We start from the raw sequence: 21,688 nt of genomic DNA, 5'->3' as shown, positions 1-21,688 counted from the left end.
GACATCATATCTCGTCCTGTGCTGTGCTGTTCTACACGACGACGCCGCCGGGAACAGTAACGGGAGGAAATCTAAGACTGAGACTCTCATGTCAAATCGAACGTTCCTTGTCGATTTATTGAATACTGACTCGTCTGTTAAATGCTACTTCCTACTTCCTACTCACTCTATCCATCTATCTATTTACACACCATCTATCTACCCATCCATCAATCCGTGCATCCATCCATCGCTCCATACTCGTCAACCAACCAACCAACCAACCAATCAACCGATCAATCTGGTGCGTTTAAAAAGCAAACCGTGAATTACTCCGGGCCGCGAAACGTGAAAATGCAGTCTCAACCCCAATCTCTCTTTTTTTCCCCTCTTCTCTCTCTTCTCTTGTTGACTATGAATCCATCGTCTATATCTGTAAGAAAACAAAAAACAAAAGCAAAAGCAGAAACAGAAACGACAATGATCCGAAATGCGCCGAGTTTTTTTTATGGCAACAGTGTGCCGAAGGAGCAAGCAGCTCGGGTCGAAAGGGCAAAGGGGGTAGGAGGAGGGAGGAAGGAGGAAGGAAGGGAAGGAAGGGAAGGAAGGTGGTGTGTGGAGTCTTTGTGTAGGTCAAGAGGGACAGAGGGAGGGAGAGTAGGCCGCGTGCAGTCACTGCGCAGCTGATCTTATCGGCCCTTGAATGACGATGTGAGCGTGCTGCCGCAAGGGCAGCCATCCAGGGAGGTGAGTCGGCGCAGATTGGCTGGGACGTCAGGAATGCCAGCCAGCCAACCAGCCAGCCAACCAACGTCTGCGCAACCAAGACAGACAGACTAGCGGCGGTTGAAGTTGAGGAAGCGGGCCTATCATCATCCGACATTAGCATCTACACACACGAACGACACGAGCAAAGAGCAAGAAAAAACTTACCGCAAGCAACAGCAAAATAATATTGCTCCCAATAAATGCAGTAAAAATACCCAAATCGCGCCAGCGCGTCGCGAAATCGTAGCCGAGCGGCGTGTAAAACTCGTCGCCAACAGCATACGCGCAGTACTCGCAGGTATTCGTGTCGTTGGCGCGGAGGTACCCGGGACCGCCAGCCGAGAAGAAGTCAGCCATGTACTGGCCGCACGTCTGGCCCGGTGGCGCCGCGAAGCTGTTGAATTCCGACGGCGTGCACTCGACCTTGCGCTCGTGCAGCTCCGTCACGACCATGCCGCCGATGAGCCGCGTGAAGGGGTCGAGCTGGTACAGCCACGCGCGCCAGAAGCCGGGGATCTGGGGCTTGGGGATCGTCACGCCGCAGAAGAGCGCAAAGATGATGATGACGAAGGGGTTACAGAGCGCGGCCGACACGGGCGTTGCCGTCACGGCCGCAATCAATTGGCCGAGTGTCACGGAGAAGATTTCCGTGATGAGCACCATAAAGAATTGGTAGCCGGCGCGCGACGATGCTGATTGAAATCCTGGGATGTAGTAGAGCGGCAGGAAGAAGCTGACGGCGCAGAGGATCGAGTACGGCATTTCGGCAAGGATCATCGAGATGCCAAAGGGCAGCGTCTTGTACGTCTTGGCCGACTGCTCGCGGAACGAAATCATGCGGGCGATGGCATACTTGGGCTCAATCTGGGCGAGAATGAGGGCGGGCAGGACCGTGACTTGGAAAATGACGAAGACGCGGTACTGCAGCGAGGCGCGCGAGTCGTCGAGCTGCAAGAAGAAGAGACCGGTGCAGACGGCGACCATGGCGTGCGAGTAGAAGCGAGTGAAGCCGTAGTTGGGAGTCCGCCAGAAGGACAGTTGGGCGCGGCCAGAGACCCTCTTGATCTGATACCATAGAGGCGTGGCGTACTCCTTTTGCTGGACCTCGCGCGCAGATCCGACCTCGGCGATGCGCTCCTCCTTCATGCGAACAATGTCCCTCTTGACCTGAGCAAACTCCTCGGACTCTTTCCAAATGTCTGCCCAGTCCCGGTCACCTATGCGAGGAGTCTGACCGGCTCCAATGGCATCCAGCATCCACTCGGCAGGGTTGAGGTTGGGCGGGCAGTCGGCTCCACGGCCATGGAAGTATTCGATGAGCGTCGAAGCATCCTTACCAATGTCGCCAAAGTAAACACACTGGCCACCGCGCTGGAGAAGCAGGAGACGGTCGAAGCTTTCAAAGAGAGAGGAACCGGGCTGGTGGATGGTGCACAAGATGGCCTGGCCGGCGGCTGCCAGCTTCTTCAGGAATCGAACAATGTTCCAGGCGCTTTGGCTGTCGAGACCGCTAGTGGGCTCGTCCAAGAACAACAGCAGCTCGGGCTTGGCTGCGAGTTCTACACCAATGGTGACGCGCTTGCGCTGCTCAACAGCAAGACCAGTGTCTGCCTCGCCGATGATGGCGTCCGCAATGTCTTCCATTTCCAGGAGCGAAATGACTTCTTCGACGTAGGCATACTTTTCAGACTGAGGAGTGTCAAAGGGTTGGCGCAAGTCGGCCGAGAATCGCAGCGCTTCACGGACAGTCTGCGCGGGCTCGTGGACATCCAGCTGTTCGGCATAGGCAGTACCGCGCTGGAAGGCAATGCCAGGGGGCTTTCCATCGACCAGCTTGTCTCCAGTAATGACACCAATGTTCTTGCGAGCGGCCAAAACATCAAGCAAGGTCGTTTTTCCAGCTCCTGACGCCCCCATCAGCGCTGTGAGTTGGCCAGGCTTGACGTAACCGAAAATGTTGTTGAGCAGACGGAGCTGTCCATGGCCGGCGGGGTGGGGAACGTCGTAGCAGAGGTCCTCCCACGTGAGAACAGACTTGGACTCGATGAGGAGACTCGGACCCTCCTCGGTTTGCGCGTTGTTGTGGCCCTTGTTCGCCTTCTTCTCCTGAAGCTTTTGGTTGAGCTCCTTGCGCTCGGCATTCTCCTTGGCGTAAAAGGTAACAGTCTTGCCGCCGGCGCCCCACTTGACGAGCTCACCGAGGGTCGCGTTGGCACACAAGAAAGCGAAGATGAGTGCCATTATGATTCCAAAGTTGCGCCAGAGATCTCCTGGGCTGTAGGTAAAGGCCGACTCGACGTACGAAGATCCGTCGACGATCCTTGACCCGGAAGTGCTACCCTGGAGCGTACAAGTTTGGTGGTTAATGTCGTTGTAGTCTCCACCGCTGGGAATAAGGTCCGCTCCGCAGGTCAAAGAGATGCGTTTAAACTCATTTACCATGAGTCCCGCAAACCCAAGTCCTAGAGGGTTGATGTAGTAGATCCATCTGAGCCAAACTTGCATCGACTGCCACTGGATGAGGTAACCACTCGAAAGAACGAAAAAGGTAATGACCGTTCCGGCCGCCCGAATGGCAACGTCGAAATCCGGACAGACGCAACCCATGGTCCGGAAGAAGAGCGTCATAGATAGGTATCCGGTGACGATGAGCAACACAAAGGTAAAGAAAGCTCCCGCGTCTCTGACAAGGTTGCACATGAAGTACACCATGATGCTAAAGACGAGAATCTGGACGGCGGCGAAAGCGGTGTCTACGGCAATCTGGGCGATCCATAGCGCCGAGGGACGATGGAACGTGTAGGCTCGATGCTTGTTGATGATTGGTCGACCCAACATGGTAGAGACGAGTTCCGAAAAGGCCTGGAAAGAGTTGAACAAGAGCGAAATGAATAAGAGACCACCGCGGGTAAAAGCACCCGAGTCAGTCCTGGGAATATCTAGCCAGACGGTACCGAGAACAATGGCGACGACGATCGAGGTCACCCAGCTGACCGTCAACATGAACCTGTCCTGGAGCTTGAGCAGGAACTGACGCTTCATCAGAGCCCAAACCTGGAGGTAAAACGGAATCGTGTAGACGGAACGTTTGGATGCGTGTCTCTTGCCCTGGGCGACGGCGGTCTGAAAGTCATCAACGACTTCCTTCTCGTGCTTGATCTGTTCTCGGTATTCGGCCATCTCTGCCTTGTTTCGAGCAGCGATGTCGGACTTGTTGAAGGCCTCGGCAAGAGCCTCACCGCTGCTGGGGACGTTGTCTGCGTTCCTTCCTGGTTGGTATCCGCGCTCGAAAGGATCAGTGCAGCCAGTCAGGTAGTCGGGTGTCGTTTGGCGAGGTTTCTCAAGGTAACCGAGGCCTTCAAAGTACCCACGCGCCTCCTTGATGGGTCCGTAGTAGGCCATGCGTCCCGAGTCAATGACCATGACCTTGTCGAACTGCTCGTATATCGATTCCGATGCCTGATAGAGAGAAACAAAAGTCGTCACTTGGTGGATGTCGGTCAGAATCCTAAGAGACTTGGCGTAATCCAGGGCGGTGGAGGCGTCGAGGCCACGGGTCGAGTTGTCCCAGCTGCAGATGGCCGCGTTGGTGACCATCATTTCAGCAATAGAGACACGCTTCCTCTCGCCTCCTGAAACTCCGCGGACAAAGGCGTTTCCGACGTTTGTACGCTTCGTGTGCTCAATGTTGAACATCTTCAAGAGCATGTCAATGACCTTTTCCTTGAACTCGTGCCTGCCGATGCCACCAGGCCGGGTGCCGGGGACCTTGCAGTCAAGCGCAAAGTCGAGGGTCTGGCCGACTGTGAGGGTGGGATGGTGGACATCGTCTTCCTGGTTGTAGACGGCTTCTCCTCGGTATCGTTTTCCAAAGTGGTCTGCGTCAAAGGGGCCATAGAGAACCTCGCCGTCGATGCCAGTGTAGCCAATACGCTGATTTGCAATAACCTTGAGGAAACTGGTGCAGCCGGATCCAGGTCTGCCGAGTACGAGGACCATTTCTCCAGGCTTGGTGACTCCGTAGAAATCCTGGAGAATGTTGAACTCGACCCCCTTTTTGCCAAGTCCCAAAAGGTTCACGGCAGTCTCGTAGACGTTGAAAAAGGAGACAAATGCTTGCGGGAAGGTCTGTCCCGCTAGTGATCAGTCATGGTGTTGCGAGTGGGTCGTCTAGGAAACGTTCAAGCACGTGGGTTGCAGCTTACCTTGACATAGGTCTTGACGCCACCAATACCCTTAACCGTGAGGTTATCCCAAATGACTCCGATGCGCTTCCCCTTGATGCCAGACTCTTCAGCTGCGGACTTTTGGCCTCTCAGCGCGGCCTCCAAGTCGAAAGGACCAGAAGCGGCAGCCGTGCCCTTTTCCGTATCTGAAGTGTTCTTATCTTGGGAAACAGAGACGCGCTTCTCGCTCATCTTGGTGAACTCACGACTGAGAGTGCGGAAAGCGGCCTCGGCCCGCTCCACGTCAACGCCATCATTGATGTTGATGGAGCTCTCAGACTTGATCGTGTTGCCATCGTCGCTGCCCTTTTCAGAGGCACCCGAGTTTACAACATTGCGCTCGACGGTGATGGTGGTGTTGTTGCCTTCAAACGCGGTCGAGGAAAAGGCGGTCGAAGTGTTGACCGTAGCGGTCTGGATTTCCCTCTCAGCGTCCATGACGCCGAATGATTTGTTTGCAGATCCGGCCGTCAGGTTAGGCTCCCTCACGCACGGCCTTTTGGGAGTGGAAAAACTTTGACTTGACAACGAGGCAAGGGGGGCGACACCACACGCCGTCGGGGCGTCAAATAAGAGAAGGTCGGGAAAGAAAAGAGAGAGACGAGAGCAGGGACTCTTAGGGAGGGGCACGGCAAATATGCACTATGAAGACTCCCTGCATGGTGTGTGATACATGGAAGGTCCTGGAGATTGGAGGTAAAAATGGGGCTTAACGCCGTGAGGGTTGGACACATGGGGCAAGGATTCTAGAAAAGTGCATGGACACGACCAGCTGGCAAATGGGCCGATGTTGGAGATGGTCCCGGGAAAAAGAAATCCATGTCGCCTCCGCAACCGGCGCAGAGGTTAAGCTTCAATAACTCAGCATAGCTAAGCAAAAAGCTTGGTCAAGCAAAACAGAGCAGACAAGTGGCGGACGGTCGACTGTTGCCGAGCACGGGGGAGGAGAAGAAGAAGTCGGTGTCAGGTCGTTTGGGCGAACAAACCGAATAACCTAGAGAGAGAAGAGCCGCGAGGCTGATCTCCGGAAGTTTTATCAGTTACTCTCGCCCGATGAATCAAGCCGGACCACACACACACACATTCCATTGGCCCATCAACTGCTCTTGGCCATGCTGTGACACGCCGATAAGGACCCCCTTTTGCCGTTCGGGGGCGGATGAGACAGTAGTTGCCGACATTGTTGAGATGCGCCCTCGTATTGCCTATTGCGCAACGGCATCGCTGATATATCAAACACTCACCGGTGTGGGTGTATTTTCCGCATGCAGGTCAAGCTCTCGTTTCCGGGATGGATGGGCCTGGAGACGAATTGGAGTGGCGAGGGATTGCTCCGTCTCGACACACGTGCCATCACCTACGCCAAGGGGTCGTCTACTCTGGTACGGGTAGTCCTCACTTCTCTCGACTTTCGAGGACATCTGCTTTGCGTCACCGACAGGCGAGAGAAAAAAGGTGGAGCCCGGTGGGTAAATCCGATCCACATTTCGCAAAATCGCATGGTGAACCAACCAATGCGGGAGACAAAGACTTGGCGCTTCATTGTTTAGCCTCGAGTTTGGAGTTGCAACGCCGCGGGCTTACAGTCGTTTGCTCCTTCGGCCATATGCCTTGACCGCAAGAGCGCAGCTAAGATTGTGTTGGCCGGGCTAATGTGCACTATGCGGGCACCTGATGGCGATTAGCGCGTGCCACGGATGCGCTGTCGAGCGAGCGCCGTCGAAGATGCGACCTTTGTTGTAGAGAGGCTTCACATGCGGACTGAGGTGTTTGGCATGATTGGCGAGGGCAGGGTGGGTCAGGTAGTTGGCAGGGCAGACGAAGCTGATGAAGTCGACCTGAGGAGCGGCCTCCAGCTCATCTGAGTGGGCTGTCGTCGGCAAAAGTCGACGGGACCTTCTCTCATCTCACATGCCGCGCTAAGCATGTGATGCCCGTCGCCCAGAACGAAGCCCAAGCCTCTCTCTCTCTCTCTCTCTCTCCCCTCATCTCCTCCCCGTCGCCATCGCCATCGCCATCGCCATTGCCATCGCCATTGCCATTGCCATTACCTTCTTCACCACCACCACTACGACAACTCCCCCATCGCTCCCTCGCCACCGCACTGCGACAAACACTCCCCCTCGCATCGTCCTCCCCATCGGCAACCCAGCATCAGTGGGCGATGGAGCTGGGCCAGGAACGGCCACCGGCCTACGCCCACAGCGACCCGGATACACTGCATCTGCCCTCTGTTCCCACCCGGGACCCGCAATCCACCCCTGTGTCAAACGGCGTCCATCTGCCCGACCTCAAATCGCTCGGTCTGCCCGCTTCAACCCACTCGCGCAACATTTCCAACACCTCGGACAACTACCGCGCCAATCTGTTTTCGCCCTCGTCTGCCGAATCGCAACAATGGCAAAGCACAAGCCTGCACGGTCTCTCCTTTCCCCGCGTGCCCACGGCCGCGCCTCGCCCTGCTGCCGATCTTGAAATTGGCAGTCCCATGGACACGGAGAGCATGGTCAGTATCGACGACCACCAAAACAATGCTACGCAACCCGGCGCACTCAACTCCAAGGAGCTTCTGGCTGCCGAAGCCATAGTAGGGCTCGGTAACCCAGGTATGGAAAATACGAGCTCCCACCGACCTCCCAAGCTAATTGCCGTAGATTATGCCATGTCGCCCTCGGGTCGCAGCAACACCCTTCCACCTCAAGCCAATGGCTTCTCGCACGAAGCAGAAAATCGCCAAGAGCCACTGCTGTCGTTGCTGACTTCGAGCCACCCGTGGATTGGCGGGACCATCAACGGCTCATTGAACGCATACTCTTCTACCAAGGCGTACTCGCCTCGCTTCGTCCAGTACAGCGCCGATTTCCTAGAGCGCAATGTCGCAAACACCGTGGGGTCGGTCGGCCGTCGCACTGGAGTCGAGAGAAGCCTTCGCCGTTACCTGGGAGACCGCCAGCCCAACGGCGAGCAAGACTTCCACGGCCACAAGAGACGGCGCACAGACACCGACATGATGGACATTGAAAAGGGACTGCAAACGCCCCCAGTAAGGGCTGCTCGGACGCGAGGTGATTCGGACATTTCCTTCGCCCGGAGCGAGGATTCTCTACCCCCCTACGACTCTAACCGCTCACCGGCCTACGAAGAGAGAGCAACCAACGGCGAAGGACAGCTTCTCATGGCACAAGGCCACGAAAAGTCGCAATCCGAGAGCCACCGGCAACCTCACTGGTCGACAAGGATGATGATTACTACTTCTGGACTTGGCGCCGCGCTGTCTGAGACATCGCTCCGGAGCCTCAAATTCTGTCTTGGGATGATGAGCAACGCGTCGAATCACTTGGCAAAGGTCATGCGCGCCCTGAAGATGGTGCTCGAGGATTATGACAAGACGACTAACTCGTCCACCGCGCCAGAGCAGACGAGGGATGAAAAAGGTGTCGGCTCGCGCCAGCTTATGCGCGACTTCGAGGAGCGACAGCGCGAGGAACAGAGCCGACGCCTGGCCGACAAGATCAAGACGCTATGCGAAGATATTTGGAAAACTGTCAAGAGCGTCGTCGAAATGGTTTCGACCTACGCCGGAGGCGCACTCCCCGAAAACGCGAGCAACTTTGTCCGCGACCAACTCCTCTCCGTACCCGGCCGCTGGAGGGCCACTGCGTACGCCGAGGATGGTCACGCTTACAATGGTGCCGGCGCCGAAGTGAGACGCGCAAACAGGATGCTCGCGTACGCCAAGGAAGGCCTCGACATGATGGAACAGGTCAGCATGGTGGTTTCGAGCACGATTCAGAGCGCCGAGCAGTGGCTCGATACCTTTGGCAAGAAGAGGAAAGAGGAGGATGGAAGTGCGCCGCACGACGAAAAAGCTGCAAATGGGGTGGCTCTGCCCCCGATGATGCCGCCGCAGAACTAGGTGCGACAAGCCCACCTGTCGCTTACGACTTGTTTTGTCTTTTCGCTATGCCTGGTTCCGGACTGGTCGATTTTCATTGGACTGTCGTTACGGCGAGATTTCCAACCGGAAAAGTTCTCATTCTTATGGGGGGGTTTCCGACTTCTTGTGGTTCATATTTTCTGGTGTCTGGTCGTCTGTCATTTGCATTTTCCACTAGTTGCATGGGGTTTGAGCGAGTTGTCCATTTTCAGACTGTTGGGCGTCACGGCTACATTTCTTTGGAGCTCACTTTGCGGATGATTTGAACCAGGTTTTGGGGTTGTTTTCTTTTGCTGTTTCCGGTCGATTGATTCCCTTTTGGTTCTTGAGTACACAGTAATGACCAGAGCCTGGCTCAACATGGAGCCTCTACACGTGGACTGGATGGACGAGCGGTGCTTTGCTTGTGGGATTGGTTAACAGGCGGCGAGGTGTTGATTTTGATGAATGGAGGCAATTGTTGCTGCTTGACTGGCATGTGGTCTTGGTTTGAGAAATAGTGCAACGTCATGTTCGAGCAAAAGCCCGGCGGACGGCAACATGAATGCGACCGTGTCCGGCGTGGTGTTTCGCCGGCCCGGACACTGCTCACCGCCCATGACTCAGGTGTCGAAATGATTCCCACCTCTGTAGGTAGTGACTGGCCAGATAGCGGGGCAGCCCTGTAAACATTCCTCTTGCCCTCACCACAACCTCTCCTCCCTCTCCTCTCCGCCCTACGACTCCTCAAAATGCTCGACATTCAAGACTTCATCACCGAGCGCGGCGGCAACCCTGAGAAGATCAGGGAGTCGCAGCGCAAGCGCGGCGCCTCGGTCGAGGTGGTGGACGAGATCATTGCCATGTGGGAAGACCACAGGAAAAGTGCGTCTTGAGCTCCACCGTCGCGCCAATTCAAGCTGACCTGAACAATAGCCAAGTACGAGGCGACGCAGATTAGCTCCCAAATCAACCAGACGCAAAAGGAGATTGGCCAAAAGAAAAAGGCCAAGGAGAATGCCGACGACCTGCTCAAGCTCAAGGAGGAACTGACCAACAAGAAGAAGGCGCAGGAAGACCTGGCCGCGGAAAAGGAAAAGGCGCTTCTTGGTGCGTGCAAATATGCCTGCATGACCGGCCAATGCGACTGGTGGGCTAACTGCGCGCAGCCGAGGTCAAGACTGTCGGCAACTATGTCCACCCCTCGGTGCCCGTTAGCATGGACGAGGAGAACAACGAAAAGTTACGGTCATGGACGCCCGAGGGTGTGACGGTGGAGAAGAAGGACTGCCTCTCTCACCACGAGGTGCTCTATCGCCTCGGTGGTTATGACCCGGACCGCGGTGTCAAGGTTGTCGGCCACCGCGGCTACTGCTTGACTGGCATGGGTTTGTTTTTGAACCGTACGTCTCCACCCATGGTCTTGGGGCATATCTAACCTTTACAGTGGCCCTCATAAACTACGGTCTCGAATTCCTGTACAACAAGGGCTACCAGCCCAACGCTCCCCCCTTCATGATGCTCCGCGATCAAATGGCTAAGACGGCACAACTCGAGCAGTTTGACGAGGAACTGTACAAGGTCACGGAAGACGAGAACAACAGGGACACTGACAAGTACCTGATTGCCACCTCGGAGCAGCCTCTGTCCGCCCTGCACTCGGAAGAGTGGCTCCAGCCCTCGGAGCTCCCCATCAAGTACGCCGGCTACTCGACGTGCTTCAGAAAAGAAGCCGGCTCGCACGGCCGCGACGCATGGGGCATCTTCCGCGTACACCAATTCGAGAAGATTGAGCAGTTCCTCATCACTAAGCCGGACGCGTCGTGGGAGGCATTTGAGAGCATGATGGCGACGGCCGAGGAGTTTTACCAGACTCTCAAGCTGCCGTACCACGTCGTGGCCATTGTGTCGGGCGCGCTCAACAACGCCGCGTCCAAGAAGTACGACCTCGAGGCCTGGTTCCCCTTCCAGGGAGAGTACAAGGAGCTCGTCTCGTGCTCCAATTGCCTCGACTACCAGACGCGCGAGCTCGAGATCCGCTTCGGCACCAAGAAGCAGACGGCGGCGCGCAAGGAATACGTGCACGCATTGGTACGTCTTCCCGATCTCTACCCATCTCCATGTTTACTAACTCGGGAACAAAACAGAACTCGACCCTCGCCGCCACCGAGCGCTGCCTTTGCTGCATCCTCGAAAACTACCAGACCCCCGACGGCTTCACGGTTCCCGAAGTCCTGCGCAAGTACATCCCCGGGCAGCCCGAGTTCCTGCCCTTTGTCCGCGAGCTGCCCAAGGACACGACGTCGGCCAAGGCGGCGGGCAAGGCGGCTGGCCCCAAGCCCAAGGTTGCGGCGCCGGGCGAGGCGGCGGATAAGCTTAAGGATTTGAAGGTTTAGATTGGTTGGGACCGGATAGAAGATGGGTGGGGAGGGGGATAAAAGAAGGAAGGGGAAAGAGAAGTGGAAAAGTTGGGAACACGGCGCTGGATGGATGGATGGATGGATGGATGGATGGATTGACAAGATGGATGAGGTGCAAGGGGTCACTACGCATGCATGTTGCAGGCTGGTACTTGAGAAAGTAGGTAGATGAATGCATGAACGAACCAACTAACGAACGAACCAATGCTTTGAACCATACTATTTCCTCCCCAGTTCCCTTCTTCCTCTCATACTCTCTCACTTACATGTTCTAATCAAACGGTCTATGATGTTTTGGTGACAGGCACCAGCGCCCGCCGCCCTACCTCATTACGGCTCTAGAGTCACGAGAGGCGAGGATTTTGTCTTCTTCCCTCTCCTGCAGAAAAAGCCGCGGCGGCAGCGTCGTGGTTGCTTGTACCTACCTACCTACCTACCTACGCATCCTGCTTCCCCTTCAATCAAATCCATCGCACCTCCCGCTTACAATCTAACTAATCATCTACCCACCTGCCTGCCTGCCTCCTTACACCTCGTTAATCAATTAATCATACATACATACATACATACATACATACATACATACATACATACATAGGAACATGTACGTAGCAATCCGATGCTAGCGCAGTAATCTCACGATTCTCATGAAGGATCGATGACACAAAAAGCATCGCTCGCTCGCTCACCTCACTCGAATCAATCTGCTTGTCCGACGAGGAGGTAAGTGGGTAGGTTTGTAGATGGGTGGGTATAAGAGGGTGGGTGTCCATGGGTGTTTGATGAGTTAGTTGCTTCGAATGCTTCGCTTCTTCTTCTCTTCTTGAAGTAGTACTGTACTGTACATTTAATTTAGGTGGGTTTACTGCGCGCCGTTCCGCTCCGCTCCGCTCCGCTCCGTCCGTTTTTGTTCTGCCAATGTGAGTGGGCGAATGAAATGCGTTTTGCTCTGCTCCGCGCGGCGAGTGCTGGCTGGCGTGCGTGCGTGCGCGTCTCTGGAGCTGCCCGTCTGTCTGTCTGGTTCTCTCTCTACCCTATTCCCATGACGCAGCTGGCGCGGCACTGCTGATTGCCCGGTTGGTTCTCTTCCAGTCCCGTTCGCGATGCTATTGCTGCTTCTCTTCTTCCTGCTTCTTCTCCTGCTCTTCCTCCTCCTCCACCACCACCTCCTCCTCCTTCTTCTCTTCCTCCTCCGTCTCCCGTCCCACATCCTCTTCCACTTCGACGTCCCTGCCCCATCCCCACTCCTTCTTCTTCTTCGCCAACCTCTCCTTCTCTCTCTTCAATTTCTCCTCCTCCTTCTTCAACCATCTCTCATGCCTCTCCCTCTCCTCCCTCTTCTTCTTCTCCTCCAAGACCTCATCAACCCAATCGCACGCGCGCACCCCACGCACAGCCGGATTCGCCTCAAGGCTCTGGCCCGGCCGGAGGTTCTGCCTGATCTTGTCCACGCTTTCGGCAATCACCTTGTCGCACTTGGCGAGAACCTGTGCCGCGTAGGCCGGCTGCGGCATCTGATCGGAAGGGCCGAGCAGGCGCTGTGCAAGGGCAAGAGCGTGGCGGACAGGCACGGCGTGGAAGAGGCGCGCTTTGGCGAGCATGAGATGCTCGAAGCGGCCTTCGTGCCACTTTGCGCCTAGTACGGACTGGGGCTCGACGCCGGAGATCTGTGTCGTGGTCGGTTTGTTAGTTACTTCAGCTACCTGCATACCTAGCCAGGACGGGAGGACGAGGTGCAGGAGGAGGTGAGTAAGTCAACGCACCGGCGACTTGTAGATTTTCATATTGTTCAGCAAGCGCTCAGCGCCCTGGCGCACCTCTTCCAGCGCCTTCGTCTGATGAAAGGGACTGCGCGGATACAGGACGAGCGCGACGGCCAGCAGCTCGAGGGGCGCGGCTATGGTGAGCGGCAGCGTGCGCAGGTCTCCCGGCCGGGCAGTGCGCTTGCCGCCGCCGTGTTCCGGCTTCTCGAGGAGATCAGCGACCTGACGGGTGCCGGTGAAGGCGCGCTCGATGGAATTTCTCGACCAGCGGCCGCTGACGGCGATTTCGCGAAAGCCCCACAGCAGAAACGTCAACGCTCGTTCCTGCTCGATGCGCAGGCCCGTCTCGTCGGCGCGCTCCAGCATGCGCATCACCGCCTCCCGGTGGCCCTGGAAAAACGCCTTGCGCACCAGCATTTCCCTTTGGTAGTCCCGCAGCTTGATGCCCGCCTTGACCATGGACCCGAGCAGCTGCTCCACGTTGACCCAGTCGTCCGGCGTCCGTGCCTGGCTCACTATGCTCTTGACCCTCAACCAGGTATCCAGTCTCTCGGTGTGGTCGAGCGGCTGCAGTTGCACCGTGGTGCCGCCAATGTGTGCCTCGACGGGATTTTCCGGGTCATTGAATAGGTGCCTATTTTTCTCGTTGTAGACGATTTTCAGTTGTCGCGGCGTCAGGTGCTTGGGGATGATGATGCGATCGCGCACGGATTCGAACTGGGAGTCCAGTTCTGGACTTGAAGACGGGACGAATTGGGGAATTGCTGGTGGCCGTCATCGTTAGCCGTGTTCACAAGACTTAGGTTGCTTCACGAGTCGGATTGATGGATGGATTGCGGCTGGCATACTGGCTGGGCGAACAGCGGTACTGCTAAATGTTCGCCGAATGCATGGTGACAAGGCCACGCGGCCAAGTCTTGCTGGTATCCTCATGTCGAGGATCTGCGGGTTGTCAATGGACAATTTTCAGACGGGAAGCTGTCGTCAGTTCACGACCGCCGCGTCGAGGCCCGTAGTCCGCAAAAAGTTGCCGCAGTTTTTCCGGCCCTGTGCCTCAGGCTTCAACACCAGCGGAGACAGGAGCCAGCTATCACGTTACCAAGGCGGTCGAGAATCAAAATAGCTATTGAAAGTGCTCATTGCGCGTCATGTTCCTAGAAGATCCCTACGATCCTATCCAAAATAGCCGTCACCTGCGAATCTACAAATACAAAACCTCCGCCTGCCCCTCAATTCCCGCCACCTAAACAGTCTCCCTGAACTCCAAGTCGACTCTCTCGTAGTGGTCCAGGAAACCCTGGAAGATTGCGACACCGAGTCCTGGGTCCAAGCTCCCCGTAGTCGCGCGGATACTGTGCATGCTCAGCTGCGGAATACCAGCATCAATGGCTCTGATGCCAGTGGCAGCACTAAGCATGGGTCCGACGGTGCCGCCGCTACGACTGTCGTTGCGAATCTGGAAGACTTGCAACTCCTGCTTGCTTTCCTCGGCGATTCGCTGCATGAGGGCCGTCGAAACCGAGTCGGTCGTCATGTGACCGTTGGAATCGGCTGAAAGGACGAGACCAACATTGAGGCGTGGCGAGTGATGGTCGAGGTAGGCGTTGAGGAAGTTGGGGTTGACGGCGTGAATGACATCGCTGGAGACGAGGAATGAGTTGGCAAAAGTTTGCGAGAGGAGCGAAGGCGTCGGGAATCCAGCAAAGGAGTCGATGATGCGGTCAATGGTAGCTGGTAGGAAGTTGGATCGAGCACCCTGACGGAGAAGACTGCCAATCTCTTCGTCGTCAAAGAGACCGACCATCTTGATTCCCGAGGAGCTTCTGGTTGCCTGCGAGGTTTCGGGCTTGACGCTGTTCAGGAGAGCCTGGATGGCGGCCCACGAACACAGCTTGTCATCGACACGGGGAGCAAAGATGAATTCCTTTTCAATACCGCCCACTTGAGCAGGCTGCGTGTCAAAAAGTTCCAGCTCCCAGTTGACGATGCTGGTTGACTCAATTCCTAGCTGTCTCGAAATGGCCTGGACAAGCTTTGGTGGCTGCGTTGCAACAAAAGATCTTCCGGGGCGGAAATAAGGTTCAGAGTCCTCTACGCTCTTTTCTCCGTAAAGATCGCTATTGTCGAGCCCTATGATGGGCACCATCTGCGTCTCCTTGTTGAATGGTCCCTGTGCTGCGGCGCCGAAATGAGGAGCAAGTGTGGGAATACGAGCAACTGCAACTGTCAGCATTCTCCTAGCCTTTGGTCCAGACATGTTCAACACAAAGAACGGTCAGGTAGTGTTCAGCTCCTCGGACGGGTCGCTTTCCCCCAACCATAAAAATGCAGTTGCATGTGCTATGGCGCTTAAATCGGATAGTGGCAACTTACTTGGCCAGTCCAGCTTCACCAGCTTGGTGACAATCTTGCCCGAGTCCTCCTTGACCAACACTCTTCCCCCAACACCCAAGTCCCTGTCCCACCACGTACTGTTCAGCGCACCCGCATAGGGCGCAACGCCAAGCTGGACGTATCCAGATTTTGTTCTAAGCTGTGGGACTGGCTTGAGCCTGGCACACAAAGCGTCAATGTGACCGGCGAGGATGGCCGCGCCGTTGCCCGGCTCGTAGTCAGGCCCAACAGCAAAAGCGATGAGCGAAGATCCGTTGCGTTCGACATAGTACAGGCCGCCCTTGTTCAGCTTCCAAATATCGCGCTCCGACAACTTCTTGAAGCCGGCGGCCTCGAGGTCTTTCGCCACTGCATCGACGGCGTGGAAGACGGTGGGGTTTTGCGTGAGAAAGTCGCAAAAAGGCTGCGTGTACTCCTCTGGCTTGACTGTCTTGGTCTTTTCGGAGCTCGTACTGGAAGGTTCTGGCTTGATCGGTGCCTGATGGAGTTCGGGGATAGGCGTCTGGGGGACCTTGGGAGGCACCGCTGGCGGCTTCGCTTCGGGAACAGGAGCAAGGAATGGCGAGTCCCTGTAGAGAGTTTCGTGCTCGAGAGGCTCTGGAAAAAGTCTCGGCCAGGCGCGTTGCTCGCGATGGGTCATGTCTGGATGCCAGCTGAACCTCTGATAAGGCGGATGCATCGAGGCGGAGGACTGGGTCTTGCGGAGCGTGGGGTGGTTCTTCGTCATGGTGTCAGATTTGGCCGGGGGTCTGTCGGTGTGGATGTTCTAAAGCCGCCAGGTACCTGAACTGGAGGAGAGGGTGACGAGAGGGAGAGAGAATGGAGAGTAGAATGGGCGTCTTTGGGCGATGAGATGGTGCCTGGAGTTGCTGGGGGAGCTGCACGTGGTTGTGTGCACGGTGCATCTGGCGGATTTAGCTTCAAGCTCCCTCCCTGGTCCACCCGTCCGACCACCTCGACCTCTTGTCAACCCATCATCTCCCCCGAACCATTCCAGGTCAACAGCGTCAACATCGACTCTCTGCGTCTCCGAATCCTTGACCACGTTCTCCGAGGTTGTGGATGCCACGGCGCTTCCAACGGCCACAACACCAGCGATGAGCAAAACTCACGGCACATGTTTCTTGACATGACCTTCCATATTCGGCAAAAATGAATCATCAAGCCCGAGGAAAAGAAGTTTGTTCTTCCTTTTCCATCTTGGCTTTCATGTCACTTTGTACCTGTGTAGCTCGACCCTTTTCTGGCGTCACACCCCCTTCATTTTGCCACTCAGAGCTTCCACCCTTTTCTCGTTGCTAGAGCAGTTTCCTGCCTCACACCCAGATCCTCGAGAATCTCTTCACTTCCTCCCCCGACAACCAGCATTCTCAAGTCCCTCGAAATTTGCTCGACAGTCGCGCCGACACCGCTTCTCTGGTACCCGGCACCACCAAAAATCTGCTGGGCCTCCCTATTCGCCATTTCCACCAACCTGCCACCTTGCACCTTGATCAACGCAATCCTTCCTGCAATGTTGGCATCTTGCCACTTCTTCTCGGATCCTTGCACGTGGTATGCAATCTGCTCCAGCCAGGCCCAATGCGCCTCAATCTCGCGGGCCATTGTGGCAATCTTGTGCCGGATGATTTGATTCTCAATCAACGGCTTTCCGAACGTCTCCCGGCGACAGGCGTACGCGAACGCGTGAGCCAAACACGTCCGCGCCTTGCGGTTCATTCCCACGGCCATGGTGAACCTTTCGCGGTTGAAGTTTGTCAGGATCATTTTGAGACCATCATTCTCTCGTCCGATGAGATTCTCGGCAGGAACTCGAACATCCTCCAGCTCAACCCAACTCGCTCCTCCGGCCTTTTGCCCACTGTTCTCAATGCGATGCCATGTGAGCCCCTGGCTGTTCGTTGGAATCACCAGCACAGAGATGCCATTTGCCCCAGACCCTGGCGGCCCGGTCCGCACCGCCGTCGTCATGTGCGTCGCCCATGGGAACCCCGTTATCCACTTTTTGACGCCATTGACGACATACCACTCTTTTCCATCCTCCGTTTTCACTTTCTCAGCCGTCGTCGTCAACGCCGCAACATCGCTGCCGCCCCTTGGTTCCGTAACGCCAAGCGCAAACGACGTGGTCCAGTCAAACAACCCAGGTAGCCACTTCCTCTTTTGCTCCTCACTGCCCCAGTGGATGATTGGCGGTGCGGCAATGACGCTTGCGCCCTCGAGACTCGTCCCCACGCCCCCCTCGATCCGGGACCCCTCGTCCACCATGATCAGATAGTGGAATGCGTCCAGCTCTTCCCACGGGATGCCCGCCGGGTTGCCTACCCATGCGGGCCTGTATGCCGTCGGCACGTCACTGTAGGCAATGCCGCTGCGTGCCCAGGCAAGCGCTGCTTCGCGCGGCGCCGCACCGGCAGCTTCCCAGTCTAGAGCATGAGGCAAGACATTTTTGTCAATGTAGTTTCGAAGAGCTGCCTGCAGGCGGTAGTGAGACGGCTTGTAGTAAGGTGACGAGAGGCTGTGAAAGGCGGGTTCCGCCCATGGTCCATGAGGTGCGCGGGTTGGTTCCACGTCCCCTTTCTCCTTGCTCAGCGATGCATCTGACTTTGGGGTCATGTTGTTGCGGGTTGAGAATAAACAATTGACCTGGACGAAGGAAACGAAAGCGACTGGCGAGTAATTCCTTAGCACAGACTGAGTGCAATTTATTGGAACCGTTTTCTGGGGCAAGACAAGACGCTGCCTCGGATGTAACGCACAGCAGGCCGGCAGCGGCCGTGAGACCCCGCCGCCCCGCACTCCACTTTGCTGTTCCAAACAGGTAATGAGTGTGTTTGGCCTCGGTTGAGGCTCAACCTTACTGATACCCCACAGATGTTCTATCTGTACTAATATTCTTTGATCGGTCCAAAAGTCGCTTGGCTGGTCAATTTTGTGTTCTGCGAGATTGGCTAGCGATTTGCAGTGACCGGAGGCTTCAGCTTGGTGCGGACGCTTGCGAATAGTAGAAGGAAGGTACTTGTTGGCTACAGCGTCGAATGGCTGATGATTTCAAGACTTCTTCATCGGTTCTTCAGTATCGTCCATCAAGGCAGAATTGATAATGTTGCTAACATTAGGTGCGGAACCTCCTCAAAGTGGAGGAAGCAGTGAGTAAATTTACACGAATTTCTTTTCATCCCCCATCAAGTCCCCCTCCACCACACCCTACGGGCACAGCGTCAACGTAAACGACGCATCCGACGTACAAGTATACGTGTCCGGCATCACGGGATCAAAGTTGCCCTGACCACCCTGAATACCATGGCACGCACCATCCGTGCTCGTCATGGCAAACGCATCGCCAACGGGGCTTCCACCGTCCTCGTAGACATCGTAAAACACCGTGTTGCCCTGGAGGCGCGTCTCGTAGCCCAACCTCACCCCCGGGCTGTCGTCCTTCCACATGTTGATGCGCCAGCCGTTGGTGCTGTGCTCGCCCGCCGATTGCGACCCGCCCGACGGGATGCTGAATTGGCCCTGTAGTATCTGCGACGTTTCCGTTTCATGCATGGTCGCGGTGAGGGCGAAGGCGCAGTTGTTGACGACGTTGGCGGAGCCGACGGCGGCGACGGTCGTGGAGAGGGCCGCGGTGAGGAGGGCGAGGGCGCGAGGAGCGATCATGGCGATGTTGGTTGTGGTGTTGGTTTTTCGAGAGGAATTTGTCGTCAGGGGGTGTAGAAATGATCCAGAGAACAAGTCGACTTGAGAAGAATTGTTTGGTATGGTTGGAGGTGAGTTCGGTATTCTCTATATCGCAAGAGAAAGAGGAGACTGAGGCTTGACTGCAGAACAACCAGCAACGCGCCTCCAACCCTCAATATATACCTTCTTCTCTCCATGCCCACGACTCTGCGAATGGCCCCAAAACGGCATCGGCCCTGCCGATCGAGGACCTTTTCCCCCCACAGTCCGTCCTCTCTGGCACTTTTTTGGGGGCCACAGCCAAGCACCGCAACCCCCAATCCGGCCCCCTTGCCCCCCCCCCCCGCCCCTGCTCCGCTCCTTCAGCCCCATTGCCCATCACCCATAAACCCAAACGCGCTGGCGATCCTTTCTTCTCGTCGCCCGAACGAGTCGCTTCGGCCCCCACAGCCGAGACTTGGGTTGTCGGTGCTGCGAATGCGAATGGATCGCCCCAAAAGGGGTGTCGAGGTGAACCGACTCGCAACGGCGCAACGGCGCAACGGTTGCTGCACTTGGCAACTTCTGTCTGCGGGGTGGGGCAGGGCTGGGTACAAGCTGAGCCACGGCCTACTACACAAGGCTGGTCGGTCGGTCGGGGACTCTCAGTCCGACGGAGAGCTTGAGGAAAGGTTGGCCGTGGAGGCAGGTAGGTTGGTGACTCAGTGCTTCAATCGCTTTGGCTGGCCCGACGTCGATGGCGGCGTGTGGAGCAGCGGCCGAAATCACTGGCCTTTTTGTTTCGCTTCAGGCCACTGATTTTGAGCCAGAAATGAGCCTTGTAGGGGCGTTTTATGCCGTTGGCGTTGAATACAACGCGGCGAGGAGAGTCAGAGGAAGAAAGAAGACTTTGGCTTTTTTTTTTTTTTTTTTTTTTTCCTTTCGTCTTTCGCGCCGCAAGCCGCGAGATACGACCCATTACAACACATCTGGCTATACAAAGAGGCCGCCATCCTTTCCCGTCTTTCCCTCCACCAACAGACCCAAAAAGCTCAATCAATCAATCAATAAACCGCAGCGCCATACGCAGACCTTTCCCCTTTCGACCCCCGACCAATTAACTGCAAATAGTCCAAGCAAAAGTCGTGCCATCCGCACAACTGTTCGTCGCCGCATCGTCGGGATGCTGGTAGAACGTCGCGTCACCGCCAATGGAAGCGCAACCAGCATCACTCGGCGCCAGATCAAACGAGTCGTTGCCGAACCCGCCGTCGATTTTCGCCACTTCGTAGTGAGTCGCGCCGGCCGTGGTGGCGGCTTCGAACTCGATGTACTTGGCGGCGTCGTCGGTGTAGACGCGCACGGCGACTGGGTCCTCGTTGTACCACTCGACTGCGGATGGCGTGCCCGCGTCGATCGTGCGAGGGTCCACGTTGTCGCCGTTTATGAGGTGCATCGTGATGGGTGAGGTGCATTGGTTGCTGATTATTAGGAGGCCGCCGGCGTGGGCGGCTGTGGCGAGGGCGATGGTTGTGAGGAGGAGGTTGTTGTGGGAGAACATGGTGGTTGGTGCTGTGAAAGGAGGACCTGATTCAAGAGGATTATGTTCGTGGCCGTTGTAAGAGCTGCACACATAAGCGGGTTGGCCGAGTTCAAGTTCAAATACACCGACCGCCCTTGGATCCTGCTGCCTCCTGCCACTACTACCACTACTACTACTACTACTACTTCTTCTACACATAAATCTTCCATTTCCTGGCCCCCACTCGTCAAGCACCAAAGAATACGACTACGTGGGCCAGTATCAGTCTTCCTCGTCTTCCATTCTAAGCACTCCCTTGCCATTCAGTGTCCCACAGCCTCATCGTCGAACCCAACCAACGATGCCACAGCCCCGTAGCCTAGCTATATCCAAACCAATCACCCACACAGAGTCCAAGTAAAAGACGCCCCCTCCGCACACTGATGACTCGTGTTCCCATCAGTAGGCGAGATATTTGCCTCCGCACCATCAATCCCCGGGCAAGCGGCACTGCTCGTCGACAGGGTGAAATCGTTGCCGACAGCGCTGCCACTAACGCTCTCAACAACGTCGTAGAACACATCATTCATGGCGACTTCGGCCTCGAACGCCAGGTTGTTGTTCGGGTCGCCGAGCGCCATGTAGACGCGCACGTGCAGCGGGCTGTCGTTGTACTCGATGGCGGCGGACGTGGCGCCCGTGTCGAGCGTCGATGTCGACAGTCCACCGCCTGCGTTGCGGTCTTCGACGAGGCTGAGCGCGTAGCTGCATTTGTTGATGACAGTGACGGTGTTGGCGGCGTGAGCGGTGGCGCAGAGGGCTGCCGTGGTGAGGAGGGCGAGGGAGCGCGCGGAGAACATGTTGATAGGTGGTGGTGTTTTTCGGATGGTTGTGTTTGGAGGATTTGAGTGATTATGGATGCTTGATGAGGAGCTTCAATGTCCTTTTTGTGTGGTTAAGTAGGCGTCATGCGACTTACTGACCCTCTTCGAGCCATGACTTTACCGCGTGGCGCTAGGGAACTGTTCGGTGTAGCG

The 21,688-nt window shown here is 56.2% G+C and overlaps 8 protein-coding genes across 8 annotated transcripts; 2 read left to right on the top strand and 6 right to left on the bottom strand.

Annotated features, from left to right (window-relative positions):
- Positions 1-763: 763 nt before the first annotated feature.
- On the bottom strand, positions 764-5,809 carry IWZ02DRAFT_34317 (ABC-2 type transporter-domain-containing protein). Its single transcript, XM_066764217.1, has 2 exons — positions 4,953-5,809; positions 764-4,875 (listed from the first exon to the last, which is right to left on the bottom strand). The coding sequence occupies exons 1-2, from the start codon at positions 5,409-5,411 to the stop codon at positions 862-864; spliced, it is 4,473 nt and encodes a 1,490-aa protein (XP_066620635.1). The 5' UTR covers positions 5,412-5,809; the 3' UTR covers positions 764-861.
- A 1,328-nt stretch (positions 5,810-7,137) lies between these two features.
- Positions 7,138-8,889, top strand: IWZ02DRAFT_492268 (transcription factor Opi1-domain-containing protein; the record flags this gene model as incomplete). The annotated part of the gene is made up of 2 exons (XM_066769834.1): positions 7,138-7,579; positions 7,628-8,889. 2 exons carry the CDS (start codon positions 7,138-7,140, stop codon positions 8,887-8,889), a joined length of 1,704 nt encoding a protein of 567 aa, XP_066620634.1.
- Positions 8,890-9,544: 655 nt separating this feature from the next.
- IWZ02DRAFT_456775 (seryl-tRNA synthetase) lies at positions 9,545-11,396 on the top strand. The gene is made up of 5 exons (XM_066767896.1): positions 9,545-9,774; positions 9,826-9,999; positions 10,059-10,292; positions 10,337-10,980; positions 11,037-11,396. Exons 1-5 carry the CDS (start codon positions 9,642-9,644, stop codon positions 11,283-11,285), a joined length of 1,434 nt encoding a protein of 477 aa, XP_066620633.1. The 5' UTR covers positions 9,545-9,641; the 3' UTR covers positions 11,286-11,396.
- Positions 11,397-12,415: 1,019 nt separating this feature from the next.
- Positions 12,416-14,005, bottom strand: IWZ02DRAFT_492266 (uncharacterized protein; the record flags this gene model as incomplete). Its single annotated transcript, XM_066769833.1, has 3 exons — positions 12,416-12,976; positions 13,073-13,836; positions 13,921-14,005. The coding sequence occupies 3 exons, from the start codon at positions 14,003-14,005 to the stop codon at positions 12,416-12,418; spliced, it is 1,410 nt and encodes a 469-aa protein (XP_066620632.1).
- Positions 14,006-14,175: 170 nt separating this feature from the next.
- Positions 14,176-16,353, bottom strand: IWZ02DRAFT_456772 (aspartyl aminopeptidase). The gene is made up of 2 exons (XM_066767895.1): positions 15,446-16,353; positions 14,176-15,289 (listed from the first exon to the last, which is right to left on the bottom strand). Exons 1-2 carry the CDS (start codon positions 16,191-16,193, stop codon positions 14,316-14,318), a joined length of 1,722 nt encoding a protein of 573 aa, XP_066620631.1. The 5' UTR covers positions 16,194-16,353; the 3' UTR covers positions 14,176-14,315.
- IWZ02DRAFT_456771 (acyl-CoA dehydrogenase/oxidase) lies at positions 16,354-18,528 on the bottom strand. The gene has a single exon (XM_066767894.1). The coding sequence runs from the start codon at positions 18,080-18,082 to the stop codon at positions 16,739-16,741; it is 1,344 nt and encodes a 447-aa protein (XP_066620630.1). The 5' UTR covers positions 18,083-18,528; the 3' UTR covers positions 16,354-16,738.
- On the bottom strand, positions 18,529-19,289 carry IWZ02DRAFT_456770 (uncharacterized protein). Its single transcript, XM_066767893.1, has one exon. The coding sequence runs from the start codon at positions 19,127-19,129 to the stop codon at positions 18,674-18,676; it is 456 nt and encodes a 151-aa protein (XP_066620629.1). The 5' UTR covers positions 19,130-19,289; the 3' UTR covers positions 18,529-18,673.
- A 957-nt stretch (positions 19,290-20,246) lies between these two features.
- IWZ02DRAFT_434847 (uncharacterized protein) lies at positions 20,247-21,511 on the bottom strand (the record flags this gene model as incomplete). The annotated part of the gene is made up of 3 exons (XM_066766399.1): positions 20,247-20,918; positions 21,003-21,091; positions 21,139-21,511. The coding sequence occupies 3 exons, from the start codon at positions 21,509-21,511 to the stop codon at positions 20,247-20,249; spliced, it is 1,134 nt and encodes a 377-aa protein (XP_066620628.1).
- Positions 21,512-21,688: the final 177 nt, after the last annotated feature.

This window comes from Phyllosticta citriasiana (assembly GCF_038021145.1).
Source record: "Phyllosticta citriasiana strain CBS 120426 chromosome Unknown IWZ02scaffold_10, whole genome shotgun sequence".
In the NCBI taxonomy this organism is placed as follows: domain Eukaryota; kingdom Fungi; phylum Ascomycota; class Dothideomycetes; order Botryosphaeriales; family Phyllostictaceae; genus Phyllosticta; species Phyllosticta citriasiana.
The sequence above is the reverse complement of the archived record's forward strand: the minus strand, read 5'-3'. Positions and strand labels throughout refer to the sequence as shown.

Bases quoted from the DNA above. Each gene is read 5' to 3' on its own strand.
- IWZ02DRAFT_456772 (XM_066767895.1), bottom strand. From the start codon at position 16,193: ATGACGAAGAACCACCCCACGCTCCGCAAGACCCAGTCCTCCGCCTCG. The intron at 15,290-15,445 runs GTAAGTTGCCAC...TGACAGTTGCAG, and splicing joins GGTGAAGCTGGACTGGCCAA to TTGCTCGTATTCCCACACTT.
- IWZ02DRAFT_34317 (XM_066764217.1), bottom strand. From the start codon at position 5,411: ATGGACGCTGAGAGGGAAATCCAGACCGCTACGGTCAACACTTCGACC. The intron at 4,876-4,952 runs GTAAGCTGCAAC...CTAGCGGGACAG, and splicing joins GCGTCAAGACCTATGTCAAG to ACCTTCCCGCAAGCATTTGT.
- IWZ02DRAFT_456775 (XM_066767896.1), top strand. From the start codon at position 9,642: ATGCTCGACATTCAAGACTTCATCACCGAGCGCGGCGGCAACCCTGAG. The intron at 10,293-10,336 runs GTACGTCTCCAC...TAACCTTTACAG, and splicing joins CATGGGTTTGTTTTTGAACC to TGGCCCTCATAAACTACGGT. The intron at 10,981-11,036 runs GTACGTCTTCCC...GGAACAAAACAG, and splicing joins AGGAATACGTGCACGCATTG to AACTCGACCCTCGCCGCCAC.
- IWZ02DRAFT_456770 (XM_066767893.1), bottom strand. From the start codon at position 19,129: ATGATCGCTCCTCGCGCCCTCGCCCTCCTCACCGCGGCCCTCTCCACG.
- IWZ02DRAFT_456771 (XM_066767894.1), bottom strand. From the start codon at position 18,082: ATGACCCCAAAGTCAGATGCATCGCTGAGCAAGGAGAAAGGGGACGTG.